Source organism: Montipora foliosa, chromosome 14 (assembly GCF_036669935.1).
Source record: "Montipora foliosa isolate CH-2021 chromosome 14, ASM3666993v2, whole genome shotgun sequence".
Lineage (NCBI taxonomy): Eukaryota > Metazoa > Cnidaria > Anthozoa > Scleractinia > Acroporidae > Montipora > Montipora foliosa.
The window spans coordinates 19,695,976-19,720,141 of NC_090882.1; the positions used below are offsets into that span (position 1 = coordinate 19,695,976).

At 38.9% G+C, this 24,166-nt stretch overlaps 2 protein-coding genes and 1 long non-coding RNA gene across 4 annotated transcripts in view; 1 reads left to right on the top strand and 2 right to left on the bottom strand.

Annotated features, from left to right (window-relative positions):
* The window catches only part of LOC137985579 (5'-3' exoribonuclease 2-like), a 98,652-nt gene that overhangs the window by 64,518 nt on the left and 9,968 nt on the right, over positions 1 to 24,166 (bottom strand). The gene's annotated exons all lie outside the window — the stretch shown is intronic.
* Positions 5,581 to 18,109, top strand: LOC137985588 (uncharacterized). 2 transcript variants are annotated; one of them, XR_011119316.1, is made up of 3 exons: positions 5,581 to 5,665; positions 5,747 to 5,933; positions 17,975 to 18,109. It is a non-coding gene; the product is annotated as an uncharacterized lncRNA (long non-coding RNA). The 2 variants fall into 2 exon arrangements; XR_011119317.1 differs by lacking the exon at positions 17,975 to 18,109 and adding an exon at positions 15,411 to 17,084.
* Positions 17,235 to 22,610, bottom strand: LOC137985582 (homeobox protein XENK-2-like). Its single transcript, XM_068833210.1, has 2 exons — positions 22,307 to 22,610; positions 17,235 to 18,512 (listed from the first exon to the last, which is right to left on the bottom strand). The coding sequence occupies exons 1-2, from the start codon at positions 22,518 to 22,520 to the stop codon at positions 17,968 to 17,970; spliced, it is 759 nt and encodes a 252-aa protein (XP_068689311.1). The 5' UTR covers positions 22,521 to 22,610; the 3' UTR covers positions 17,235 to 17,967.

Consider the following 24,166-nt stretch of genomic DNA (forward strand, 5'->3'; position numbering starts at 1 on the left):
AACAAAATGACATTTTGTCAAAATATGACCCTTTTCCACTTCTAAAGTTAACCAAAGCGTCATCACACCTCATTGCTTTAAAATTGAAAAACTTGATCCCTGACACACACTTTCGGTTATTGTATCCTTCCTATAAGTTACCTATAAGTTACAGCCTCACACATTGTCCTCTGACCGTTTTCTCAAACAAAGGAATTACTAGGCCTTCATTAGCAACAATCTCAAGATACTACTGCTTCACTTATTGAGTTTATTACGGTCTAACGTCAATAAAATTTGAAGTCGAGTTGTACCGCTTTATCCCACTCACCGATCTTGAAAAAAAAAATGGAGCAGATCTCTCTGCTTGAGTTAAAAAAATTGTGGCTTACACTACGTCTTCATTTCTGACTTCCTCTGCCAAAGGTTTAAGACATGTTTTAAATAGGTATAGGATTGAAACCCTTATTCATCAAGTAAATTTCAACTAACTTAGCCTCTCCATTTCAAACCGATTAACCACTGAAATAACTTGGTTCAAACGATATTTATCATTCTCGAATCAACTGAGACAGAAGTTCGAACGGTACAGCGATAAATAATTCAGTTTATCTGTGATTGGATCGACCTTCGCCGGGATCTCTGGTTGCATGTTTCTTTCTCTAAATTGGGCGAGAAGAAAGAATGGCATTGCATGCCAACGAGAGCACGACCAAAAATTATTTGACAACTTTCACTCGGAAAATTGCACTGTTAAGAAAGACACCAACAAACAAAGACAAAGTTGTATTACATCGGCAATCGAAAACACTGACACTTCTACAGTGCACACAACAGCCGGAACTTCACCAAACTATATTTCAAAGAACACGATTAAACATTTCATCTACGGAATCAAAGACTCAAAGTATAAACCAGATCATAAAGATATGACGGTGTTTTCCTTCCTGTTTGTTTTTTTCAAATTTAAAGAAGCAGGGGTGGTCGAGTTGTTATTGCAATCGAGGCCACAGAACTTGATACTGATCCATCGCTGGAGGCTTACTGAACTAGTGGAGTTGTTCAGGATAATCACCTGCAGTGGACTGTTGAACTCATCGGGTGCGCTGATAGATTGCCAACTGTTGCTGTTGTTGTTTTGTCACATTTCAAGTATTCGCAGGAATCACTTCGTGTGATCTAAACCCACTTGTTAATCAGTTCTTTCTTAGAGCCTTCTTAGGGTGGCCCAAAGCAGTTTCAACCCTTTCAAGCTACGTTCTTTTATTAAAAGGATTGGCGCTACAAAGCTAGCGCTGTATCACGTATTATCAGAGTTAAAAAAAATTCTTTGCAGCGAATTGAGAACCACCTTAAATCTGTGATTTTTTAAAGGTGGCTCTGAATCCGCTGCACAGAATTTTTTAAACTTTGCACAAAGTTTCATGTTGGCCTTCTGACCACTATTCAGCAATGAAAAATGGGGGTCACCGCGAGTTCGTTTTTGAGACATGGGCAACTAAAGCCAAAATATAGGCTGTTTTTGCTGAGTTTTCCTGTTTCCATGGTAACCTATTACGTCACAATAACGATCGAATCTTGTTTAAAAACAATCGTGGTTTCATATGGTACCATAACCTTGTTGTTACGTCATACAGTGCTGTAGCGTCAATCATTTTAAAGAGTGTCTCTTCAAAGTGTTGAAACTGGTTTGATCCAACGGACAGAATCAACGGCCGAGAGGTTGGAGGTCAGGGGACGGGACAAGATTGAGATTCAAAACTCGTACTCGCTCGGTTAATTTTTACTTGCAGGTGAAGTTCGCTATTAAAACATTGACTCTAAAGAGCCCCGAAGGGATGATCCAATAAAAATCGAAATGTTATTTTCCCCATTTGCAAATCGCCATGCAGACGCACATGCAGAAAGAAACAACTTTTTCTTTTTTGGCACATCAAGTTTTCAATAAAGTTTTCTAGCTGTAAAAACGCGAGCCCATGACCTTTTATGAATTCACCGTTAAGTAGCGAAAAGTCCTTAAGTGGTAGCCCCTTTATGAAAACCTTCGCTTCGCCATGTGATGAAATTTAACTTGACTGAGTCAAGATTTCAGTATTGGAAAATAAATACCAGTGACAACATCCAACAGGTTGTGAAAACGAACTTGCACAATTTCAACGCCGTCATGTCAGCATTTATAACACTGTTTGCATTTTCTGTCGGTTTTCGATTATTTAATGGTTTTATCAGGTGCGTAAGACAACTAACAAAAGAAAGAATACAAAGAACTTTTTGATGTTGAAAAAACCCAGGGGAACAAAGGCAAAACTGAAATCGTTAGATCTAACAACTTCAAGCCTTCCTCGACGCCTTCATTTACCTAGCCTTCTTAGCCAAAGAAATAAATTGAATTTGAAACGTGGCCAAGTAGAACGACTAAATAAAATTGAAATGAAACAAGACTGAAAAGCGTTACCATGGCTCAGAAACATTGTAAGAATCATTTCACGTTTTTTTTTACTTGTGTAGTAACCCCGCACCAACACAATATAATCAGACTCATTTGGTACGCCATCAGATAAGGCATTAAAAATATTCATCAAAGGTTAATACACACTGAAGTGAAAAGAAAAACCATGAAACAAAGCAATAAATGACACTACGGAGATACTGTTAATTTGAAATAAAAGTATTATTATTATTAGTAGTAGTAGTAGTAGTATTATCATCATTATTATTATCCGCAATTTAAAAAGGCCACGCTCGTTGACGGACCTCAGAACAAGTGGAACCAAACATAGTTAATAGAGAGGAATGGTTTGGAAGCTCGGAAAATATCGAAGGAGCAAACAAAGATGCCACGATTTAGGTTGCAAAGTTCACGACCGTGGACAATCTTTTGTTTTGCGCTCATACACCATGCACGAATTACGTAACCAACACGTTTCTATTGGTTAGTTCTTCAGTACGGAGTAAACAACTATTGTGTTTTGTGCACGGTCAAGGCCAAAAAAGAGAACAAAAACCTACAACAAAGAAATTTGTCGGGTTTCATAACCGTTCCCTCTATTAACTATGAACCAATGAAAGGAGCTGTTTATGAGGAGGGAGAAAGACCTTGAAGCTTAGAAGGCGAAAAAAATTCCCTGTACTTGCTATGCCTTTGTTAGTTACCGCGCTAGTTCAATTCGTATAGATCAAGAGAGAATAAAGTGGGAAAAAAGGGCATCCCCTATACATACCCTTTTCCATGGGTAATTTGTCACATGCAAGTTAATTTTAGATCGACTTCCACGTTCTATATACCCCAAGGGGATTAGGCAACAGCCAATCATATGGCAGGAATGTGTTCTCTGTACGAGGCCTATCCACGCGGAACCGTCACTCCCGCCATATGATTGGCTGTTAACTAATCCCCTTGGGATATGTAGAGCGTGGGAGTCGATCTAAAAATAACTTGTGACATATTACCCGTGGAAAAGGCTATGTATGGGAGATGCCTTCTATTCCCCCTTTATTTTCTCTTGTATAGATTTAGTACACATACAGTTGTTGGTTTTAGTAGGTTTATTTTGCCCCCTATTGATTTACATATTTTTAGTTTTACAAAGTCCTTTCCAAATTTTTATGCCTTGTTGTTTATCTAAATTTACAGGTAATTTGCACTGTACAAATGAAAAGCATGGTTTGCCGTGAAACGACGGATTTTTTACGCACATACTGGAAAAAGGCCTTTTTCTTCATAATGTAAATTGCATTGCTATGGTCCTATTCATTTACTGAATGTTCATAAATTATTTTAGAAGGCATTTATCAAGAAGACGTGCATGCGGTATATTGCTTGAATGAAACTAACGTATCATGGTTGACTGGCGAAACGTTAGCCAAGATGGTTGGTTGCCAGAGAAATCTACAGAATAGCAGTAAAATAGAGAGGAACACTCAACAAATTAAAATTTCAATATTAAAACATAAAGACGTTTTTTTTTTAATCCATACCTACAGCGATCTAGTGCTATTTGCAGGTTCTAACTTGACAGAGACTTAAATGATTCAATGTTTATGTTGCCTCATGAGTAATCAATAAGTACTTCCCGATTGAGAGGTTGTTTTAGTTCTTCAAGGATGTTATACACTAAGTCATCTTAAACAATAACACTGATGGCAATTCACATGGGTACATCGTGTGTGTCACACCCAGATCACAGAAGCAAACGGAACGGAAACAATGATCCCCTTCTTCTCTGCTAAAGGTTTTCATTGGGATACGTAACTGAGCTAGCCTTGAAACGCATGATTGTTACTTGGAACGTTTTCAATGACAACAAATCATCGACCTAATAGCAAGAAACCTCCACTGATCTCTCTCGTCCCAAAGCACTGAGCACATGAGGAATTCAAAGAGGGTCATGGATGTCAAACTAGCCTTGACACGCAAAAATTTCAACACAGAACTGTTTCAGTTTCATAAAGACCTCATTAAGGACTTAAGAAATGATAAGTTGGCCCTCTTAAAAAAGACACTTAATCTTGAGAGAGTTTTCAAATAGTCAAACAAACAACAGGGATCCAGTGATTGTACTGCGGATATAGACCATCAGACTGTTTTATTGAATTAAAAGATGGAATGTGCCAGTTGAGTAACAAAACAGGAAAGAGATGTCATAGTTAGTTGAGAGGATGCTATAAATGTCTGGTGAGAAGCACGAATAATTTAAAAGAAGCCATGAATTCGAAAACTAAGTGAGGCCAAAGTTAATTCACCCAAGACATACTTCCTTTTCTTTCGTAAATCACCGCAAGCATACTTGAATATCCCCCTTACCCCCGGCGGCATTTCTATACCAATTAGGTAAAAACGGGCTAGTTGTATATTAGGTGTGTATCGTCTTCTAATCGCTGACCTTAAAGCAGAAGACAGGGAGCCGTCAAAGATTATACACAGCCGCTATTTATTGCGTGATAATTGTTCCGACAGAAAATGGTTTCAAAAGACGTTCTTTGTTTTGGCAATAAACGTGGTTACAGAAAAGGGTATATTGGTACTGGCCCATATTGGGTGATATTGGTACTGGCCCATATTGGGTGATATTGGTCCTAATCATCCTGACAAATAAGAATAAACAGTTTTCAGTCCGTAATGTCTATCGAAATTGAAACCTGTTAGAGTGCAATGAATTGATAGCCAGAGTCGTACGAACTGAAATGTGAAATGCTATCTATACGAATATGGTTATCATCTGCACCGCAGAGGAACGCGACCTAAGAGAAAGACTGAAAGTATTTGGGTTTCTTCTTATAGTGAAAACTACGAAACATTCTTTCAAACCATGGTTTCGTAGTAATGCGTTCCCCTCCCTTCCCAGCCCTCTGTGAGGCGAAGGTTCGTCAAACAGGGCGACCAGGAAAGCAACTCCGCTGGATAAGACATTTTAACGTTAGCACGTTCAAAGTGTATAACACCACCTTGTTGGAAAAAAAAAACTCACTCTTTGAACCAAGTTAAAACTCTTGACATTCACCCAGCGAGCGATCAATCACTGTTAAACGGATTGACATTCCTATGAATATTTTAATTCTTATTTTTGACCCCATCTGGGTAGTATTTCCTAGGTCAAGTGAACTTAATCTAATGAGACATCACCTGCAGGAGAGGAAAACAATGGTTGCAAATGCAAGTTCTTGTCCTTGGAAATAAAATGAAGAGGTATGGCATATGTTCATCACGGTTATGCTATTGATACCAACAGAGACCAACAGTGGCGTTTCGATGACTTTTTATACTTAGGACACCCGTACCGAAACTATTTGATTGTTGACGTGGTCACAAGGCACGGCTCCTAGGATTATCACGGTCTAATCAAGAGTTCTACTGGTAGTTTGCAAGCCAGCGACGGAGAACATAAATTTTCCGTTTTTGGTGCAACGACTACTGATTAGAAAATTGAATCGAATGTTGGCTCGGTTACCACAAGGTGAGCTGCGCGCGATTGACTCCATGAATTCTGTTGTAATAGAAATAAACGCAGAACAGCCTTCAGATTTAACCAGAATTATTAATTTGCCTGCTGGAAATTACTAGCACTCGAAATTCGAAACCCGCTTTAAATTCTCGCAACTTCAAAAACATCTACGACTGAACAGATCTTAAAAGACCGTTTTCAATCAGCGTTATTGAGATACTTGTCTACACAATGGCTCCCTTAAGTTCTTGATTCTTTGGGAATGCGACAAAGTTTTGTCTTTGATTTGCTAGGTGCACTTTTACCTTATAGTCCAAAAATAGAATGCCCTTGGCAGCCGAAAGGTGATTAACCGACGCGTAGATCCCTCAGCTAAGTTTGGCAGCGACGAGAAGGCCGTTTCCACGCTATTTGGCGTGTCTGATCTTCAACTGGGCGTCAAAGCCATGATCCTAGGTCGGAGGTGGCCAATCTATTTATGTCGCTGCGCTTCCGTTTTTTAATTCCTGCTAAATGACTGCCTTTGTTATGAATCTGCTATGGAGTTCCTCGGGGGAAGGAAGTGTTATGTGGACCTGAGACCATCATTCAAATTTCACACGCTATACTTGAACAAACATAAACATGTACGCTTAAGGCGTTGCCTATACCACGAAAGGACAGTAGGTGTTGTCAGAAATATATACAGGTGTTGTCAGAAAAGACGAGATTATGGTCATGTCAGTAGTTGGCTTGTTGCAAAGCATATCTCGATTTGTTCGGCAACAAACAACGAAGAAGTCACGTAGATGTCAAATGTTAAGCTCTTTGCGGATACTCGATCAGTTGCACTTGTCCGGTTTACTCGATTCATCCTTTAAAAGCACTTGCCGAACTCTTCATGAAGGGTCTTTCAAAAACAACATAACATTGAAGTCGGGTAAACTAGTAATTTGAGTGAGTTCTCCATGGTATTTTAACTTATATCTTTGACGCTGCTTCCATTTTTCCTGCCTCGTTTGGAAAAAGAAAACGGGCTTAGACAAGACAAGGTTTCAGGAGATTTCACTCTCTAATAAAATGTCAGAGCTTCGAGAGTGGAAAAAGAAAGAAAAAGGCCTTTTTTCAAAGTTATTTGCTTTATCATAATTGCTCGGCTTATCCAGAGATAGACTTGCCACAAGGCGACTGCGAAAGAGAGCGAGCGAGCGAATCGAGGGATGAGCGACGTTAGCGGAAACGGGCTTTGAGAAAGTCTAATCCAGAGGGAGAACTGTCAAAGTGACAAAATGTGTTTGTTGAGAAAGGTCTTTGGCCTTTCCCTGTATTTAGGGCAGGTTTAATCTCATCTCTGCTATTATCTCAAGAAAAGCGGAGGTGTAAAATCCTTGGGGAATGATCTTTGATTATTCCAAGGTTAGAGAGAAAAGCTAATAATGTATTGTTGAAGATAAGTGGTTCGAACGTTGAGTGGCTATCCATCTAGATGAACAGGTTCACATGATTCTAGGGTGATAAGAATCTAGTTCCAAACTTAATCACAGCGTGCGATTCATATGAAAAGAAGTGATTATTAAAATTTCACAACTTGGACTTCATAAACATCGGGCGTAGAAAAGATGGAGTAATATTCGCCATTACTGACAAGACAAAACTGGCTGCAGCGGTAGGTACAGCCAATTGCAAGAAATACAATCTTCCTCGTCACGATGTCGTAACAGAAGAGTCAGCAATCAGGCTTTATCCGAGGGCAATTCGAAAGAGACCAGATTGATATCCGTAAGCACCGATAAGTGGCAATCTCAAAAACGTCAAAAGACCCATTTCCAATTTGCACGAATATCCAAAACATAAACAAGACACATTGACAAAATCGTTCGAAAGCTTTTATTTAATAACTAAACTTGAGAGTTTCACCCTCAGACTAAAGAAACAGGCTCTTAAATTCACAGACCTTAGAAGCCAAATGGTAAATAGAAGATTTCTTTCAAGTAAATAGCAAATTATCTTGTTTATCTTATTTTGTTATATTCGATACGATGTTTTGCATTGTATTTCGTGAGTTCCTGCTTGCATTTGAGTGTGGCTTAGACGCCGTAAGAGGATTTAAAAGGATTTAAAAGGTTCCTTCTTGCTCAACTGTCTAAAGTAATCAATGGCAAGTTGGCCGCCAGACTGGCTCGGAAAACAAGGCGTAACGACGGTACAAAATGAGCGACATAACCACACGAAAAGAATGCCAAAAGCGATTTTTGGGATTCACAAACACTGCCACAAACCCATAAATAAAAATGCCGCCAGCAAAGGTCTTCTTTTCTTGTGAAAACTAGTGAAACAGCATTGGTCTAGTGCCACAACTGCAACTTTGAACTCAATACTTTTTGGGTAATTTATCGCAAGCCCCTTTGGGGGTAACACAACATTGAGCGGAGGCATTGCAAGTGACCAAGATTGTCCCTTTCAATGATTACGTAGGTTTTCCACCACACGCAAATATACTGCGGCTCAGTACTGAGCTTTTTTTGGAAAAATGTCATCACGGTCACATCACTGGATTTCAAACGTGGAAGATGAAAAACTTGAAGTATGCAAGGTATACTCGGCTTAAGGCCAGGAGTCTCGGCGAAAAACAGCATATGGTTACGTCAACACACATAGTAACAAAATAGTTTTTTTCCTAGAGATCTTTACGGTTGGATAGAGGTGAGGTTTTTTTTTAAACTTCGTGTTGCTCCAAACAATTTAGATGACATATCGTATTCGGACAACGAAACTATTTAGTATTGAAGACTCGAGAATCAGCTTACCAGATTAGGCTTGACCGAACTCGAAATGTTGACCCCTCTGGGAACAAAAACGATTTCCCACGAAGAAAATCTTGTTATATCGCTCCTTGTTATCAGTTACGGTTTTCAAATTAACGAATTGATAGCGACCAGCATAGACTGAGAAAAGGCTTGCCATTGTGTTTTTCAAAGATGTTTGCTTCTTTGTTTTAAAAGTGGTGTGCAATGATGCGCGGACAAACAATACGGGGACTGGGGCAGGCGTGGCCTCGAAATCCTCTTTTCGGGAGCCCTCAAATATTGAGGATTGTACCTACTAATTCAAAGGTATTTTTGCGCGGTGTATGAGTAAGCGGGAAAAGCCGATCTTAACAACTGTTATTGAAATCTAAAAAGAAAATTGGGGGTAACAAAGCATTTTTCAAAAGTAATTGATCAACAATATTTACAAAGCCATGCAAAGCAATGTATGGCGTTCTTTTTCAAATTGAAGCTTGATTATCCCTGAAAAATGCATGGTTATCCCCAATTTTCTCTTTGGGTATCAAGAGCACAGTGCTAAGTTCTGCTTTTTACGCGTAGTTTTAAACCGCGCAAAAATATCCCTGTGAGAATGACATAAACACATGAGAAATGAAATGATGGTAGAACCAACTGGGATCTCGGAAAAAATCCGAGCCCCAGATGGGATTCGAACCCACGACCCTCCGTGATATCATTCTCACATTCGCTCACTTGGGTGGTTGGTTGGCCGCATCTCAGATATGCTTTAAGGTGACTGCGCGATGCAGTTATGAGCTATGCTGTCAGTCATTTGACTCTGCAGCTGCGTGATGCAGCTCGGGTCAATACCCACATTTCACCCTTGCTCACCATAGAGTCTCCAGTAGCTCAGTGGTTAGAGCATCCGACTAGATCACGGAGGGTCATGGGTTCGAATCCCATCTGGGGCTCGGATTTTTTCCGAGATCCCAGTTGGTTCTACCATCAAGTGCTCTATCACTAAGGCCCGTTTTAAACGTAGAACTTTTCATGTGCCGAATCTAATGCAAATGAGAATAATCTATTGTTTTTGCTCATTTGCATTCGATTCGGCTCATCAAAAGTTCGACTTTTGAAACGGGCCTAAACTGCAACATACAATTTATTCTTAAAAGTAATTAGGGTTTCGATTCCGAAGCAACACCTCTACTACGAATGCAAAAAACTCTTTGCAGTGGCAAAAAGACTAAATGTTAATTACGAGCACTCAACCTCCAAAAGGAAAGACACAAAAAATTAAAATACCTGATGCGACTCCATCTTGAATTTGTTTTAAAGCGATGTTATCAGAACTTCTAAGACACAATCCGTTCAGTGTTCACCACGTTTTAGATCAGCAGATAAGTAACTTCAGTTGCTAGAGCCTCAATAATCAAATGACTCCAATCAACTCGCGCGACATCGCCGGTAAACATTTTCTTCTTTTCGCGTTTGGTACTTTAGTGTATGGCAGCTGGCTTTCGTTAGATAGAACTGACAGACAGAAATGAGAGAAAAAATGAAGAATCTTCTTTGTTTAGATTGTCTTTGTGTTTCCAGGATTTATTATCTTTATTAACTTTTATTAACTTTGGAACAGTATTTGTAATGATTTGAAATCTGCGGACAGTGTAAACTGCTTCAGGCGCCGTTTAGCGCAGAAGCTATTAAGTGGAGGACATTTGTGTTCAGTTAACTTGTAAATTATATTCAGAGGTCTTTTGTAATTGATTCTAGCTTTTAAATGTAACGTTTATTTATTATTCCTTTTTCTCTTTTCAATTTATATATATTTTTAGACATTGTAACCGAAAAGCCCAAATTGGGAGTTACAATAAACGTATGTATGTATGTATGTATGTATGTATGTATGTATGTAACTGCATTGGTGACGCAGGATAACACTTCAGTAAAGTATTGGAGTTACGTTTTGAAGTTACACCTGTGAATAGGGAGTTTAGGGAGTTTAAGAAACGACGATGGCTACGGCAACGACAACGCCAAAAAGCAGTGATATCATTGGTTGAAAGAACCAAAAAGATCGTACTGCACGTGCAGGACGCATTTTTGAACATTTCTCTCGCGTACTCGTCAAATGACTAAATTTAAGGTTTTGACGACAACGTGGATACGATTCTTTCAGTCTCACTCTTTACTTCAACTCCGTCCGTACCTATCCAGTTTTAGGGCACTTCGCTCATACTTAATAATATAAACAAGATGGAATAATCATGAAATACTTAGAACAGCTGAAACTTAAATTTTGAAGTGACGTTTTCGTCGCCGTAGCCGTCGTGGTTTCTTAAACTCCCTAAAATTTATTAGAAACGACGACGGATACGACTACGATAACGCCACAAAACAATAATATGATTGGTTAAAAAAGGAAAACGAATCGTGCTGCACGTGCGGCACGCATTTTATTGATGTAGTCTGCATAAATACAACGTGAAATCACCAAATTTGAGGTTTTATCAACAACGTGGGTGCACAAATGCGAATCTTTCATTCGATATTTTTACTCTGAAACCGCTCGTATAAATTCAATTTTAGGACAATTTGCCTACATTGTACGAAGTGAACGAGATGAAACAACTGCGAATGACTTAGGATTGTGCAAAGTTTATACATTTTGAAGGAAAGTTTTCGTGGCCGTCGCCGAAGTAGATCTTGAAGTCCCTAATATTTCTAGCACTTCGTAGACTTCGTTTACAATGAAACGAAGCCTGCAGCAGAACTATAAGAGAGAAATAACTTCCTGCATGACAACAGGAAAACAAGTCGGTTGATAAAAATTAAAAGGAATAAGTCTTACTGATAAAAGAATACAATAAAGAAATACAACACTTACCTCAGAGAGTCGCCATTACAACGAGTCAGTTTTGTTTTGATCCTTTTCCTTTTTCGAATTCCATTTCAAGCTTAGGTTTTGAAAAAGACGCATTCTCGGGAAACTTGGCTACGGCTTTTCTCGTAAGAGGGTGAAAAATGCTCTACTAGTGCAATTATATTTTGACAAGTTTAAAAATTCTGTAAGGAACGCACAAGGTTGGATACTGCGCATGTTCTGTATTGCCTGCGTCACTAATCTGTCAATCAAGTTGACGTTGACCGTTGATGGTTTTTAAATATGAATCTGGGTGTGTACACCGTGACACCTTATTCAAGTTCAGATTTCCTATGCTTATACAAAGCTTAAAATAATAGATAAGATGTTTGTTTACGTTGTTAAATTCGCGAGCCAGTGGATCAAAAGGATATTCAACAATATGTTTTCTATGTTTTGTAATTATACTAATTTTTACAAAAATATCTTTGATAAAATTTCCCCTCCGGGTACTGAAAAGACAAGATCTGGTGCGATCTATCACAACAACTTTATGTACGAACACTCTTTGTTCGAAGTATGCCAAAAGGTCAATAGGATCATTGAAGGGCTCAAACATGAAAAAATCCTCCCTTAAAATCAAGAGAGCAAGTGAAGTGTAAGAAGCTAAAATTTTCATCAAAATCCCATTCTCTCTTAAAAATGAAGAATGGAATTTTCTTAGCAATTTCAAAGGGTAGCGAAAATTTAACAATTATTCCATGACCACGCATTGGATATGAGATGGTAAATAGCGAACGTAGCTGGGCGATATAAAAAATCTTTAACAAGGGCGAATGAACTTGAAATGTTTTCTTGAACTGTTTCAGTTTTTGAAAACGACCAGGAAAACTAGTTTCCTTATAAGGTCATACGGTATATGAGCTGAAAACCACAGTGGCCGGATCTAGGAAAATTTGAAGGGGTTGAATTGAAAGAATCGAAGTATATTCTCAGGGCCGTGACAGGCCCGGAAAAACTGAGGGGGTAAAAAGATTTTCAGCAACTTGTATTTTGAAGTTAGGAGGTAGTGCAAACCAGTGGTTAGGGTGCTTGCCTAGAGATCCGGAGATCCCGGGTTGAAGACACGTTTTGACCACTCGTTGAATTTGTTCCAGGTAGTCCCTGGTTCACTTTCCTGGCTGCACTTGTAAATAGCCAACTGGTTTGCCTCCGGCCAGTTGGGATTCCTATAAAAGCTGTCCTGTTCAATGCTCAGAAATAATAACTACTAGCTTCTCTAAAAAATCCATGGGTAAATAATAATGATACCTTGGGTTCGAAGGACGCATTGGACGGGTGTAAGCCCGTTCTTTGTAAGGGGGAGGGGGGACTGGGGGCAAGAGTGTGATGCCACTCTATTCACCCCCCTTCCCCCCCCCCCCCCTACATAAGTATTACAATTACACAATGTTTTCGGATGCGATAGGTGGTTTTCCAAGTTACGTCATCGCCGCCATGTTGTTGGAAGACCGAAAACAAAAGGAAAGGAAAGGAAAGGAACTTTATTTAATTGTCTAGTCGTTCTAGTGCTGTGGAGCACTAATTGGGAAAAATGTAAACTGAAATTAACAATTAATCAATAGTTGGTTTTTGAAGAGAGGCGAAAGCCGGAGTACCCGGAGAAAACCTCTCGGTGCAGAGTAGAGAACCAACAAACTCAACCCACATATGACGCCGAGTCTGGGAATCGAACCCGGGCCACATTGGTGGGGGCGAGTGCTCAGGCAGGGAAAGATCTCTTATTACCAGTAGCTCCTTTTGTTCGTTGTTATCTATGTCCCGATAGATTGGTTGCTAACTACACACACAAAAAAAAAAACGCAACTCATTTCTTGAATACATACTTACAATTTGTGTCCTACTCTACGCGATACCCATTATAGTTTGATTTCAGTCTTCAAAGTGATTTTTCGAAATATCATGGTAATTCTAATGAATTCCTAATTGGTTGATACATAGTTAGTAGAGGGGAATTCATTCAACTCACGCAAACTGGCTGTGATAAATAAATTGCAAAAAGAGTTGCGTATCAGCAGTAGAGAAATAACTTTATGCATGAAGTGCAAAATCACATTGCCTTGCATAAATGGGAGCGAGCTTATTTTGTGCTTCCAATTGATACATATGGGTTTATTTTTAAAATATTTTCATCTTTATAATCGGAACCTGTGGTCTTTCTATCCATTCATCTAAAATGGTATCGAAAACATTCGCGGTTGAAAAAGCCTTATGTCGAACCATGCCTTGTAAGGTAAAATATGTTTATCTGCTTTCTCAAAAGACACGTTTTTTTTTTTTGCTAAAACGGCAAATGAATAGTCGAAATAGTTGTCTTTCGTGGGGTCGCCGTCATCGTGATTGTAACTTCCGAGACCCTGGTATAATAAGAGTTATATCACCTCTTAATTAAAAGGTATTACGTACTTCCTTATGGGAGCAGGGAAAGAACGTTCACATTCTTTTAAGCGGAAGTGACAAAAAGTTCATCAAATTTGCACTACTGTGATGGCACGCATATAAGTATTTGTTCGGGTTTAGGGTTCAAACACAGGAGCATGTTATTAAGCAGGTGTTTGGAAGAGACAGGTATAGTCTCTCCGGAATAAAAGGGTTGTATGATGGCAAATTGCACAAGAAGAACGTACCAGTAGATCATAAAATAGTCTAGGTTGAGGACAACACTAAAGAAGAACATCGTGATGTTAGATGTCGTAAAAGCAAGACAATTAAATATAAAATATGACAAGTATGTACAGTACAGGAAATGTAAACAAAAAAATATTCACGTGAAGTGTGTAAAGAACGAACCATTTTGCAATCCAATATCCGCTATCCTGGGTGAATTCACCCATCTTGTGCATAAGAGTACTTGAGCAAAGGGTTAATGAAGAGGTCCTCCTATTAATTTGGGCTACTCAAGATCGACGTGTACATTACTTACATTCGGTTGATGGGGAATGGGTTCACCCGGGCCCACCCGGACAAAAAGCTCACCTCCAGGATTATAGTAACGCCCTCGTAAATGGGCGTTTTGTCGACTTTCCCTATCGAACAAAATAAAATCGTAATGCTGACATAGAGACGGGTCATCGTTCCCTTTCTCGTTTAAATTTGTCATATCACCACTGTAACCAATTTTCTTTCGCTTGTTTCTTGTTTTACACAAACGCTACTTTAACACGCTCCATTCACCTAAATCCTTCAGATAAGGTTGATTTTCTAATCAGATCCAAGTTTATTACTTTTTCAATTATGGTGAAACCAAGCATGATAAATTGTGACTTTTGTATTCTGATGGATTATTTGAAATGACTTATTTAAACGATTGACACCCTAATAATATGGCAGAGCAACTGGCAATCTTGCGCGATCCTCAAACGTATTTCAGAAGTATCATGTTCCGGAGTCCGTGCAAGTGTCTACGAAGCTTATTAATCTAGACTTATTGTCACAAAAAGGAGATTCCATAAGCGTAGGAAATTGAGACTTTGTGCGCAAAAAAATATATCAGTATTCAAATCTCCGACCAAATAGGCATGGGTTCTTATGGCATCCTCTTCTTTTTGCTTAAGCCACGCCTATCCACTGCATGCCATAAATACAGAGATTACTTTGCTATGATCGTGCTGATCCCTTCATAAGATCATGAACACAAGAACTGACAAAACGTCCTTTATAAATTTAGGAGAAACTTAAGGATTAATGCATTACCTTAATAAATCCTCAATTCTTAGATCTAAGTCTTAGTCATGCGATGTATCCGGTACTTGAATTCAAGCTGCAGATCCTAAAAACGTTTCTAATTAGGGCTCATTTAATTTTCTTCTTTTATAGGTACTTTTGAAAGTAATGAAGAGTCTCTCGATGAATGTGAATAAAATCCAAAAGTTCAACCACTTCAACTAAAGTTACTTTGCTGACTTTATTCTCGTTGTGAAATTAGTCTTGCTGACCACGGCTGCTCCTAATTTTGAGGCTGTTAATAAAATCTTGTCTACTACTTTGTTGTTTTTGTGAAATGCATTTTTGTACGGCATTTTTATCACCAAATTCGTGTTATAACTACAATCCGGAAAAAAGCGGCCTTGACCGCGCGAATATGCAATTAAGCATTTGGCTGCTTTCATTTATTTCTCACCTCTCTTTTTTCGCTCGCGGATTTACCTTGTCGTGCTCTTTGCAGTCAAATAACAGATGAACATTTTCTCAAACATGCGTTTAAAAGGGGGGGAGGGGGGGGGAGGTACTTGGTACTTGGGTCAATTTTCGCCTCTCAGAACCCCTACCCATTTTTCGTCTATTTTATGGCCACCATCTTAGTCACTTTCGGGTTAATATAATTTTATCGACCTCAACTTAGTCACTTTCTGTTTATGCATCAACCTTACGTAAAGCCTTTTAATTGTAATTTCAAAACGGAATGTAATGCGACTAGTAAATATTAAATCAACAGCTCTACAGTTCTCTCTGTAAAAACTCTTTTTACCGCGAATCTTTTCATTTTTAAATTCCATTTGTCAGAATTTTCTTACCCCCAAAATCCCGACAATTTGCAACCCCATAGTAACTGTCGGGAACTCTGATGAAAATGCAACCCCATAATAGTCAATCCAGTATAGTAAATGCGAACCCACCTAGCGGCACATCCCCATTAGCCCATTCATAGGAAGTTCCCCCCGGGGGTGTTCCCCACCCGGGGGGGGGGGTTAAAAATGGTATTGTGCTTTTAAATTCTCGATGTTCTGTGAGACAATTTTAAAAGTTCTTCGTGCGTGGCAGTTCATTAGGGAGGAATATAACACACTGCGGTTCTTTTACTTAGTTTCATATTTATCTCCTTAATTTTATATATTTATCTTACAATGTATAAGTTTAAAATGCAACAAAGGAAACAGTGTTTGTTGGAGGAAAATAAAAGATGAGATTAGTTGCATATCACACAGGAAGGAAATAACGACATTAAAAGAGGTGTAGTCACAAGCACTGGAAAATGACATCCAGTGCTCCTGAAAGGATTCAAGGCTGTGACCTTTCGATTACCTCTTCAGGATTCATGTAACCTTTTTCTAATGATCAGCCTCTGAGAGTTCTTTCCGCGGGGCGTTCACGATTTAATCGTGCAACTATTTCAAGGACAAACGTGCAAGTTTCAAGGAAGAGTCTTTGAGTAATCCTTAGAATTGCAAGAAGGTGTGCCAAGTAAATTAGCTTAAGTGCTTTTTAACTTTTTAAAAGTCTTTAAAAACGGAGGTCTTAGCCGTAGAATCTTTGTTTGTTCAGTAAATGTAGTTAAAATAATCCTAATGAAAAGAGGTGTGCCGTATTATTACCAACCGGGAAGGGCCTTTGATTATACGTTAAGGAATTGGAGGAACTCACTATTCCTCATTTCTATTCCGAGCAAATGACCACCGACAGTTTAAAAGAAATTATTAAATTTTGCTGCAATTTGGTCAGAAAATTAAGTGACAAACATGTACTCACATTCATGCTGTTGTCTCTCACCAATGCCCAGAAACAGGCATCCAACACGAAATGCCCATTCCATTGTGTGACACATAATGGCCCTAGCACTTTTTAGAAAGAGTCACCTCCACCATGTAAAGGAATTAACACAAATCTTAAATAGGAATTCAACGGACACATTTCCCCGTAAAATATCTACAAATTTTACATTTATTTTATAAGACAGCCCGACCCCAGAACGTTCGTAAGTACAGATCATGAATATTCTCTCAGTTGTGACGGATTATACATCTTAGCTTTAAAAATTTATCTTTCAAAAAACTTAAGTTAAAAACTCCCTATCTAAAAATTAAAACGATTTGTATGCAATTCTTAAAATAGCTGCTGAAGAGAAGGCAAAATTTCTAACTGAAGAAATAAGCTATTGAATTATTTTGTGGCCATCATCTGGGCCAATAACACTTTGGAAAAAGCAACGAAAAAATGTTACAATTATTTTTATGAACATTGCAGAAAAGCGATCTCTTACCATGTTAAATGCTGTGTAAACCATTCGAAAGAAATATTTTGAGTGGTCCTTTTCCGAGATGCTGTCAGTTATTAAGCTGTACTTTTGAGCCGATCTGTGGATAAAATTCTAAGGAATGTCCATACCTGGAACCAACTGGCATGAGCAGTGCTTTCCAAAGGTGCTATATTAAGAATGCTTTACACGTTATTATTACGATGTGGATGAAAATTGTAAGAATTTGAACGGAACGTTTCGAATGGTACATTGTTCATCGCATTATAGAGTAATGTAACAGATTTTATAGTAACAGATCGAAGTAAGGAACTTCAGAAACGAAAATAGTTAGCTGTTTCTTTCGGTAGTCTATTTTAAGCGATGGAAATGTCAATTTAATCAGTGTTTTTTCCATCGATCTTAATAGAATAACGGAGGTGCATAAAAGTTGGGGATCATGCCTTCATATGGACTAGACGAATAACGGAAATACTGTTGACTTTGTTGAGCCGATGGTATCGAAAAACCATTCACAGGAGACGCAGAACAAACGGCTGACCACGGCAAGAAGGAAGAAGAAAATGCACTTATTGAGTCCCTTGGTTCATAATATGGACAGGGCTGTAGACAGGGAACCTCTGATGGATGATAATGGCCTCCGCAAGGAGCCTTCACATCCTCGTCAAAATGTCCATCTTGTTTGATTTGCTGACGACTCTTGTAGCGATGATTTTGGAACCAAATCTTAACTTGTGAAGGAGTAAGATTGATCATTCTCGCCAATTGATCTCTCTCCACAGCAGAAAGGTACTTTTGAACACGAAATCTACTTTCTAGTTGAAAAACTTGGGCCTTGGTGAATAAAATACGTCTTTTCTTCTTGTTAGAAACCTTCGGTTTTTCAGACTCACATTTGTTTTCTTGACGAGTTTGGTGCGCTGATTCCGATCCCACAGGGACGCTTTCTAGTGGGGAAAGAAGCAGAAACTAATTAATACCCTGGTTTAACGAGTCTTTGCTATTGCTAGAGTCTGCACCTCTATGTATGCCCCAATCAGCAGTATTTCCAACCAGGGCCTTGCCTGAACATGCAGATATGTCCTGCAGCGCAGGCTGAAAGAAACAAACTGCACGGCTTTGTAAACGTGTTGGATCTCAAGATAGGGTCTATAAGTAAACATGAGTCTGTACGTAAACATATTTTACCTCGAATTCAAGATTAATTAGGACATAAAGAAACCTGAAGAATGGAACAGAGCCAGTTCTGTTTATCAGATCAAACTAGTGACGACGGTTTTCATGTTCACAAATGCGCAAGTAAAAACAGCGGTATAAAAAATCCAAGGAATTATTACGCCAGAAATGGTCAACTGTAATTGCAAGCAGGTGATCTATTGCAGTGTTCTATTTTTGGTGGGGTAGTACCTTAATGACCACTCAATATAGGTCCAAGAGCTAACGGCGATGCCCCTAAAAAATTCAAAGTTCCGCCGTGACCACGCAGTTCTTCAGCACTGATTGTTTCAATAAAGACAAGCAGATCATGCAAACGCGATTCGTTCGTCTAGACATACATGTTTTCTCTGCGTTTTGGACATCTAAAATATCGGCTTTTGCCATGTATAGACTTATAGTTTCCCTCCATTTTGCTATACCGATCAGTTGGAGAATACATGTAAACAATGGGAAATTTACAAGGATGAAGGTACTGATAATTAGATTCTCTCAAGCAAGCAATAAATCAACATCAATGAGGATAGCCCTCTTGAAACAGTCTGATGATTCTTTACGACCGGAATGTGAAAAAAAAATTATCAGCAAGTTTTAAATGGAATAAACGTATAATGGAATAATAAAAGATCTAAGTTGTCTTAAAATGCCATTCCCCTCCATTTAGTATATGTAAGGAAGTACTTGCAGAATAGCATTACCGAAGTAATGAGCATTACTTTGGCAAACACGACTTAATGACTTTCGTAATAGCAGATAATACCAAAACATTCCGCCGTAGAATACGCCGCACATTAAGCTAAAAGGGAAAAAGCTGAAACGCTTCAAGTATTGTTTCCCAAAACAAACGGCTATCACAGGAAAAAATGCTTTAAACAAGCCTTTATTTGAATTGCCACAATTACGGACAAACTTTTGCTGAGATCGTCGAACTAGGTTGGTTTTAATACAAGTGAAAGTAGACAGAGGTCCCTCGAAGGAACGAAACTTGAATGATACAACTTTGTCAGCAACATTCACAGATCAAATAAATTCGATGATATTTAGACCCACTAACGTGATGGATGTTGTTTTCTGACTTTAAATTTATATTTGGTCCTTTTTATTTCTTTGTGAACCACAGGATAATATTTCCTTCACCTTTTTGAAAATAAATGTCTGGAAGCAATTCTTCACCGGAATTCGGCTTATCTGACAAACTGAATAGATTAAGTGGAGATTTCTGTCTTTTGATATGCGAGGTTTTGCTTTCTTTGTGTTCAATCGCCTCAGTGGTTTGACCAGATATCGATAAATAGTAAATTTCTATCGCTGACTTCAGTCAGTTTAAGTTGGAGGCAAAATGCTCAATGAAGCAAAATATCTTGGAGCTGAAGTGCATCGTATTCAGAGACGTTGGTGGTTTAGATCGATAGCAAGTCAATGAATTCGTTATAAACCACAGAGATTTGACACTTTGCATCTACGGATTTCTCTCACCGTTGTTTTACTGACAACTTTAAAAAAGGTTATAAACAAGTGATCGTTTTCAGAGAAGAACTGTTTTAAGGAAGAGCAAAAAGCAAGGTCAAATCAACTTGCTATTTGAACTATCTCTGGCCTGCAGAAATGAAACAAGGAACTTTGCGTGCTTTGAAATTGTAATGTTTTGATCCAAGAGTGGCTTTGTAAGTGAACTCCGCCCTCCAATAAAACATTTACACCTTCAATTTTCTGGTGAGTGTAATCTCTTGGGGCCGGGGACACATTTTAGACAAAATGGCGCCTAGATGTCAGACAAATCAGCATGAGCGACTCCCAGGTTTACCTCAGCTTGTCATTAATCATCCAGGATCGTTCCAGCAACGAACCAACACAAGAACCAACGACAAAAACCACAACTACACATGGAGGTCTTTGAGTTGTGAATCTTCTAAGTTACGAAAACACATCTGGGGACAAAGGTGTATGGCAAATGGAGCCGGAGCCCCTCACACAGATTATCCAAGGTCACTATGGGTTCAAGAATTCAATACTTTGATAGTTTGTTCTGCAATTCAGCGTTACATACGGATACACTCTCAGCTTTCATTTTTAATCCAGTTTTTATTGAGAAGTGGGTTTTGCTTTACTACACAAATCAAATCTTGAGAAAAGAACTCGTGAGTAAGTCCATATGAGATAAGATGGCTCTTAGACGTCAGTTGGTGCGTTTTTCCTGTCTCAATTTCTAGATAATTCAAGCTAATCCTACCCACACAACGAACCAATCGCGATAAGTACGAAGTCTTTCTATTGTCACGTCCGTGAAGAATACTTTAAGCTATTTCGAAATAGTATGAAGACAAAGTGGAAAACATGACCGGAAATGATTCAAGATTCATGACAGGTAGAGATTCTGTAAAAGCGAAATCTCGAAGAGTTTTTATTCAAGTTAATGGAGAGGTTTTTCAATTCCGTAATGGCCGGACCAACTTGTCGAAGTATCGCCAACATGTCGAGAAGATAAAACGTGTCAAATTTTGGGAGACAGAAGAAAAATAGCATATGTTAGGGAAAACCAACGAAAGAACCTGAATGATTTAACAAAACGGACCACAAAAGGCAATCTCTATACGAGGAACTGACGAATTGCAGAACATTTTGAGTACGTTTAATACAAATCAGAAAATTCGTATCCAATTCAGTATATTAAATGCTGGCAATCCATGATTCAAGTCTCGTGACATTATTACATTTTCCTTTGACCATGCAATATGACTTTTATTTCCCTGTTGGCTCTGGTTTACGGCGAGAACAATGATAATTTATCGGGTTGAATTGGACATGAAGATGCTAGGTGATCTGGCTAAAATGTCATCCAATTACGCTCGAAGTCAATGTCTTTTTAATTGGATTCAAATGCGATGGAAGGAACATATTTAATAGCGTTTCATACCTCTTAAAAAACAGAAACAACATTAATCGAGTTAACTTTTGTGAAAAGCACTTAATTTGGGAATTTCAAATTCTGATGGATTCTTAAACTTTTTGACTCCTCGAGAACGATCACCACTTATCTATGGCATTAACGAGAAGGTTCAAAGAACGTGAAACGCACTGAAATGTTGCAATTGAAATGAAAGCTTCCGAGTGTTCCTGTCCTATAAAGATTTTCATTACTTTGTACAAAACGCTTCAAACTTTCGAGATTGTTGCTAAAATCTTCACTAGTCAGTTAAAACGAGAACTAATGAGCAATATTTCCAATTGAGGCTTTCAGCTCCTTGAAGCTGTGAGACATTCTCGCTCATAGCAGCACAGTCACGGTTTCGCTTCGCTATGAAGCAGAGGAACTATCGAAAGGGTAAACCAAATTTTGTTTAGAAGCAGACGTCTTATGCTTTTAGGATACGCAATTCCTGCGTTCAACACTAAACGCTCATCTCAGCGTGACTTTACATAGCGTACTGGCAGTTTTTTTTTCTTAAACAAGAGATTTCAGATTTTCATCTTTAGCTGTAAATTATTCAGTCGTTAAACATACTTGCAGACAAGCAAACAAACTCACCTGATTGTTTTTCCGACAGTTTTCGAACATCGGGAATATTATCACCTCTTTGGTGAGACTCTTCGCGATTCATAGTTGTTTTTATCGGCGAAGAAATCGGTTTATGACCGCTGAATCTTTGTTCTTCCCTCTGCAAGTTCTCATCTCCGCTACCGGAGCTGAGAATATCATCGATGGAGAAGGAAATATTTTGCTTCGAGGTTGTCTGAGCCATTTCGAATGACGCAGAAGAACAAGGATCCAAGAGTGATAATACAAACTAAACCCTGGAAAGCTTTTAAACGAGGATTTGCGCGTGTGGCAAAAGCCCGGAAACAAGGGCGGGACCGTGACGAGTGGACACGGCGTTAACACTAGACAGACAGGTCTGTGATTGGTCAAAACCAAAGGTGCTGATCCGTAAGACTTTAAAAATAATTTAGATAAGTGCAATACTTTACAAGTCAAACAAAAACAAAATTGATGTCCTGAGACGGAAATGCCATAGTGGTCACTGTGAGTGTTGAGAGTTGTGCGAGACAACAGTATTTGAAATTGACGTGTAGCGTTTAGTCAGGGCGAAAAGGTCAAATATTCTTCTTATGAAGAGGACGGGAATTAACGGGAATCCCGCCAAGTACTACTCGTTTGCTTTCCAACGATTTCCACTGTTTTTTGAGCAAGCTTGTGTTGGAAAGCTCTTAGGCGTATACAGCATCCAGAGGGAAAAGCCTCTTTCAGCGACTAATGGACCTCCTCGGATTTTGAACTTATCTTCAAAGCTGACACTCAAAACAACGCCTTTTAATTGGTTTAGTTACCAATTCAAGAACAGTTCATTCAAAATACGCAAAGTAGAAAGATAACATGGGATTACTAAATCAGCAGGGAAAAACGGAAGCACAGAATATATCGCTTCAGACTGATTTGCTTGGGGAATAAAAGTGTTCAAAAAATAGGCACTTAGTAGTGCGTGTCTGCTTTCATTTTCATGAGGATTAGGATCATACATAGTAGTCCGAACATACCGAATTTCAAGTGCGCACAAAATGCTAGACAAGCATGAGTTGTAGAGTAAATGACAGAAGACTCCTGACTTTTCTTAGGTCGAAAACAATCGAACTGTAGTCCAATTGCCGTGAATATGGAGAACGTTTCGTTTCGATTCAGCCCGAGCTTTCAATTCAGTGAAGAATTTCAGATAATTCAGACAATCCAGACTCTAAAAACGGACTATCCCTGTTCGGCTCCTGGTTATCATCCTTCCTCATTAATTTGAACGCAATGACGTACACGTGGGCTGAGGGCTCTCGGATGTTGTGTTACCCATTTAAGCGATTTAGAAAGGGACCCTTTGCCCTTTAAGAGAATACATACTAGCACTTAAAGGATTGCTGAAGTGAAAAGAGGAGGTCAACAGTGATAAGCAGGTGAACTGAAATAACCCTGTACTCGACAGAGCAAAGAAGTAATATAAGAAAGCGGAAACGGCGAATACACCGATGTGACGAGCAGAGCTCGTGGGCGCGGTAAGTGCCAAATCAGTCTCGCGCGTGCGAGCAAACAAGGGGCGTTGCTTCGCCGCCTATTTCCATGCTTGGTCCTTAATTTCTATCGTTGTTTTCGTTTCATCTTCATTTAATCAATCAAGAAGGCCTTTGTTAAATCCAGATTTATAGACGAGAATGTGCAGCTACTGAATCTTTACCTAAAACGAGTATAAAGACAACAGCTTTCTTGTCTTTTTTTACTGTAATACTCAGCAAGTGTAGTCTTGTTTCAGTTCTCGGGCAAACCTTACTAGGTGCCGTATCAAGATCTTGGTAAAGATGGGACCAACAAGAGTGAATTCGAGGCGGCGAGAAGTAAAAAAAGAAGATA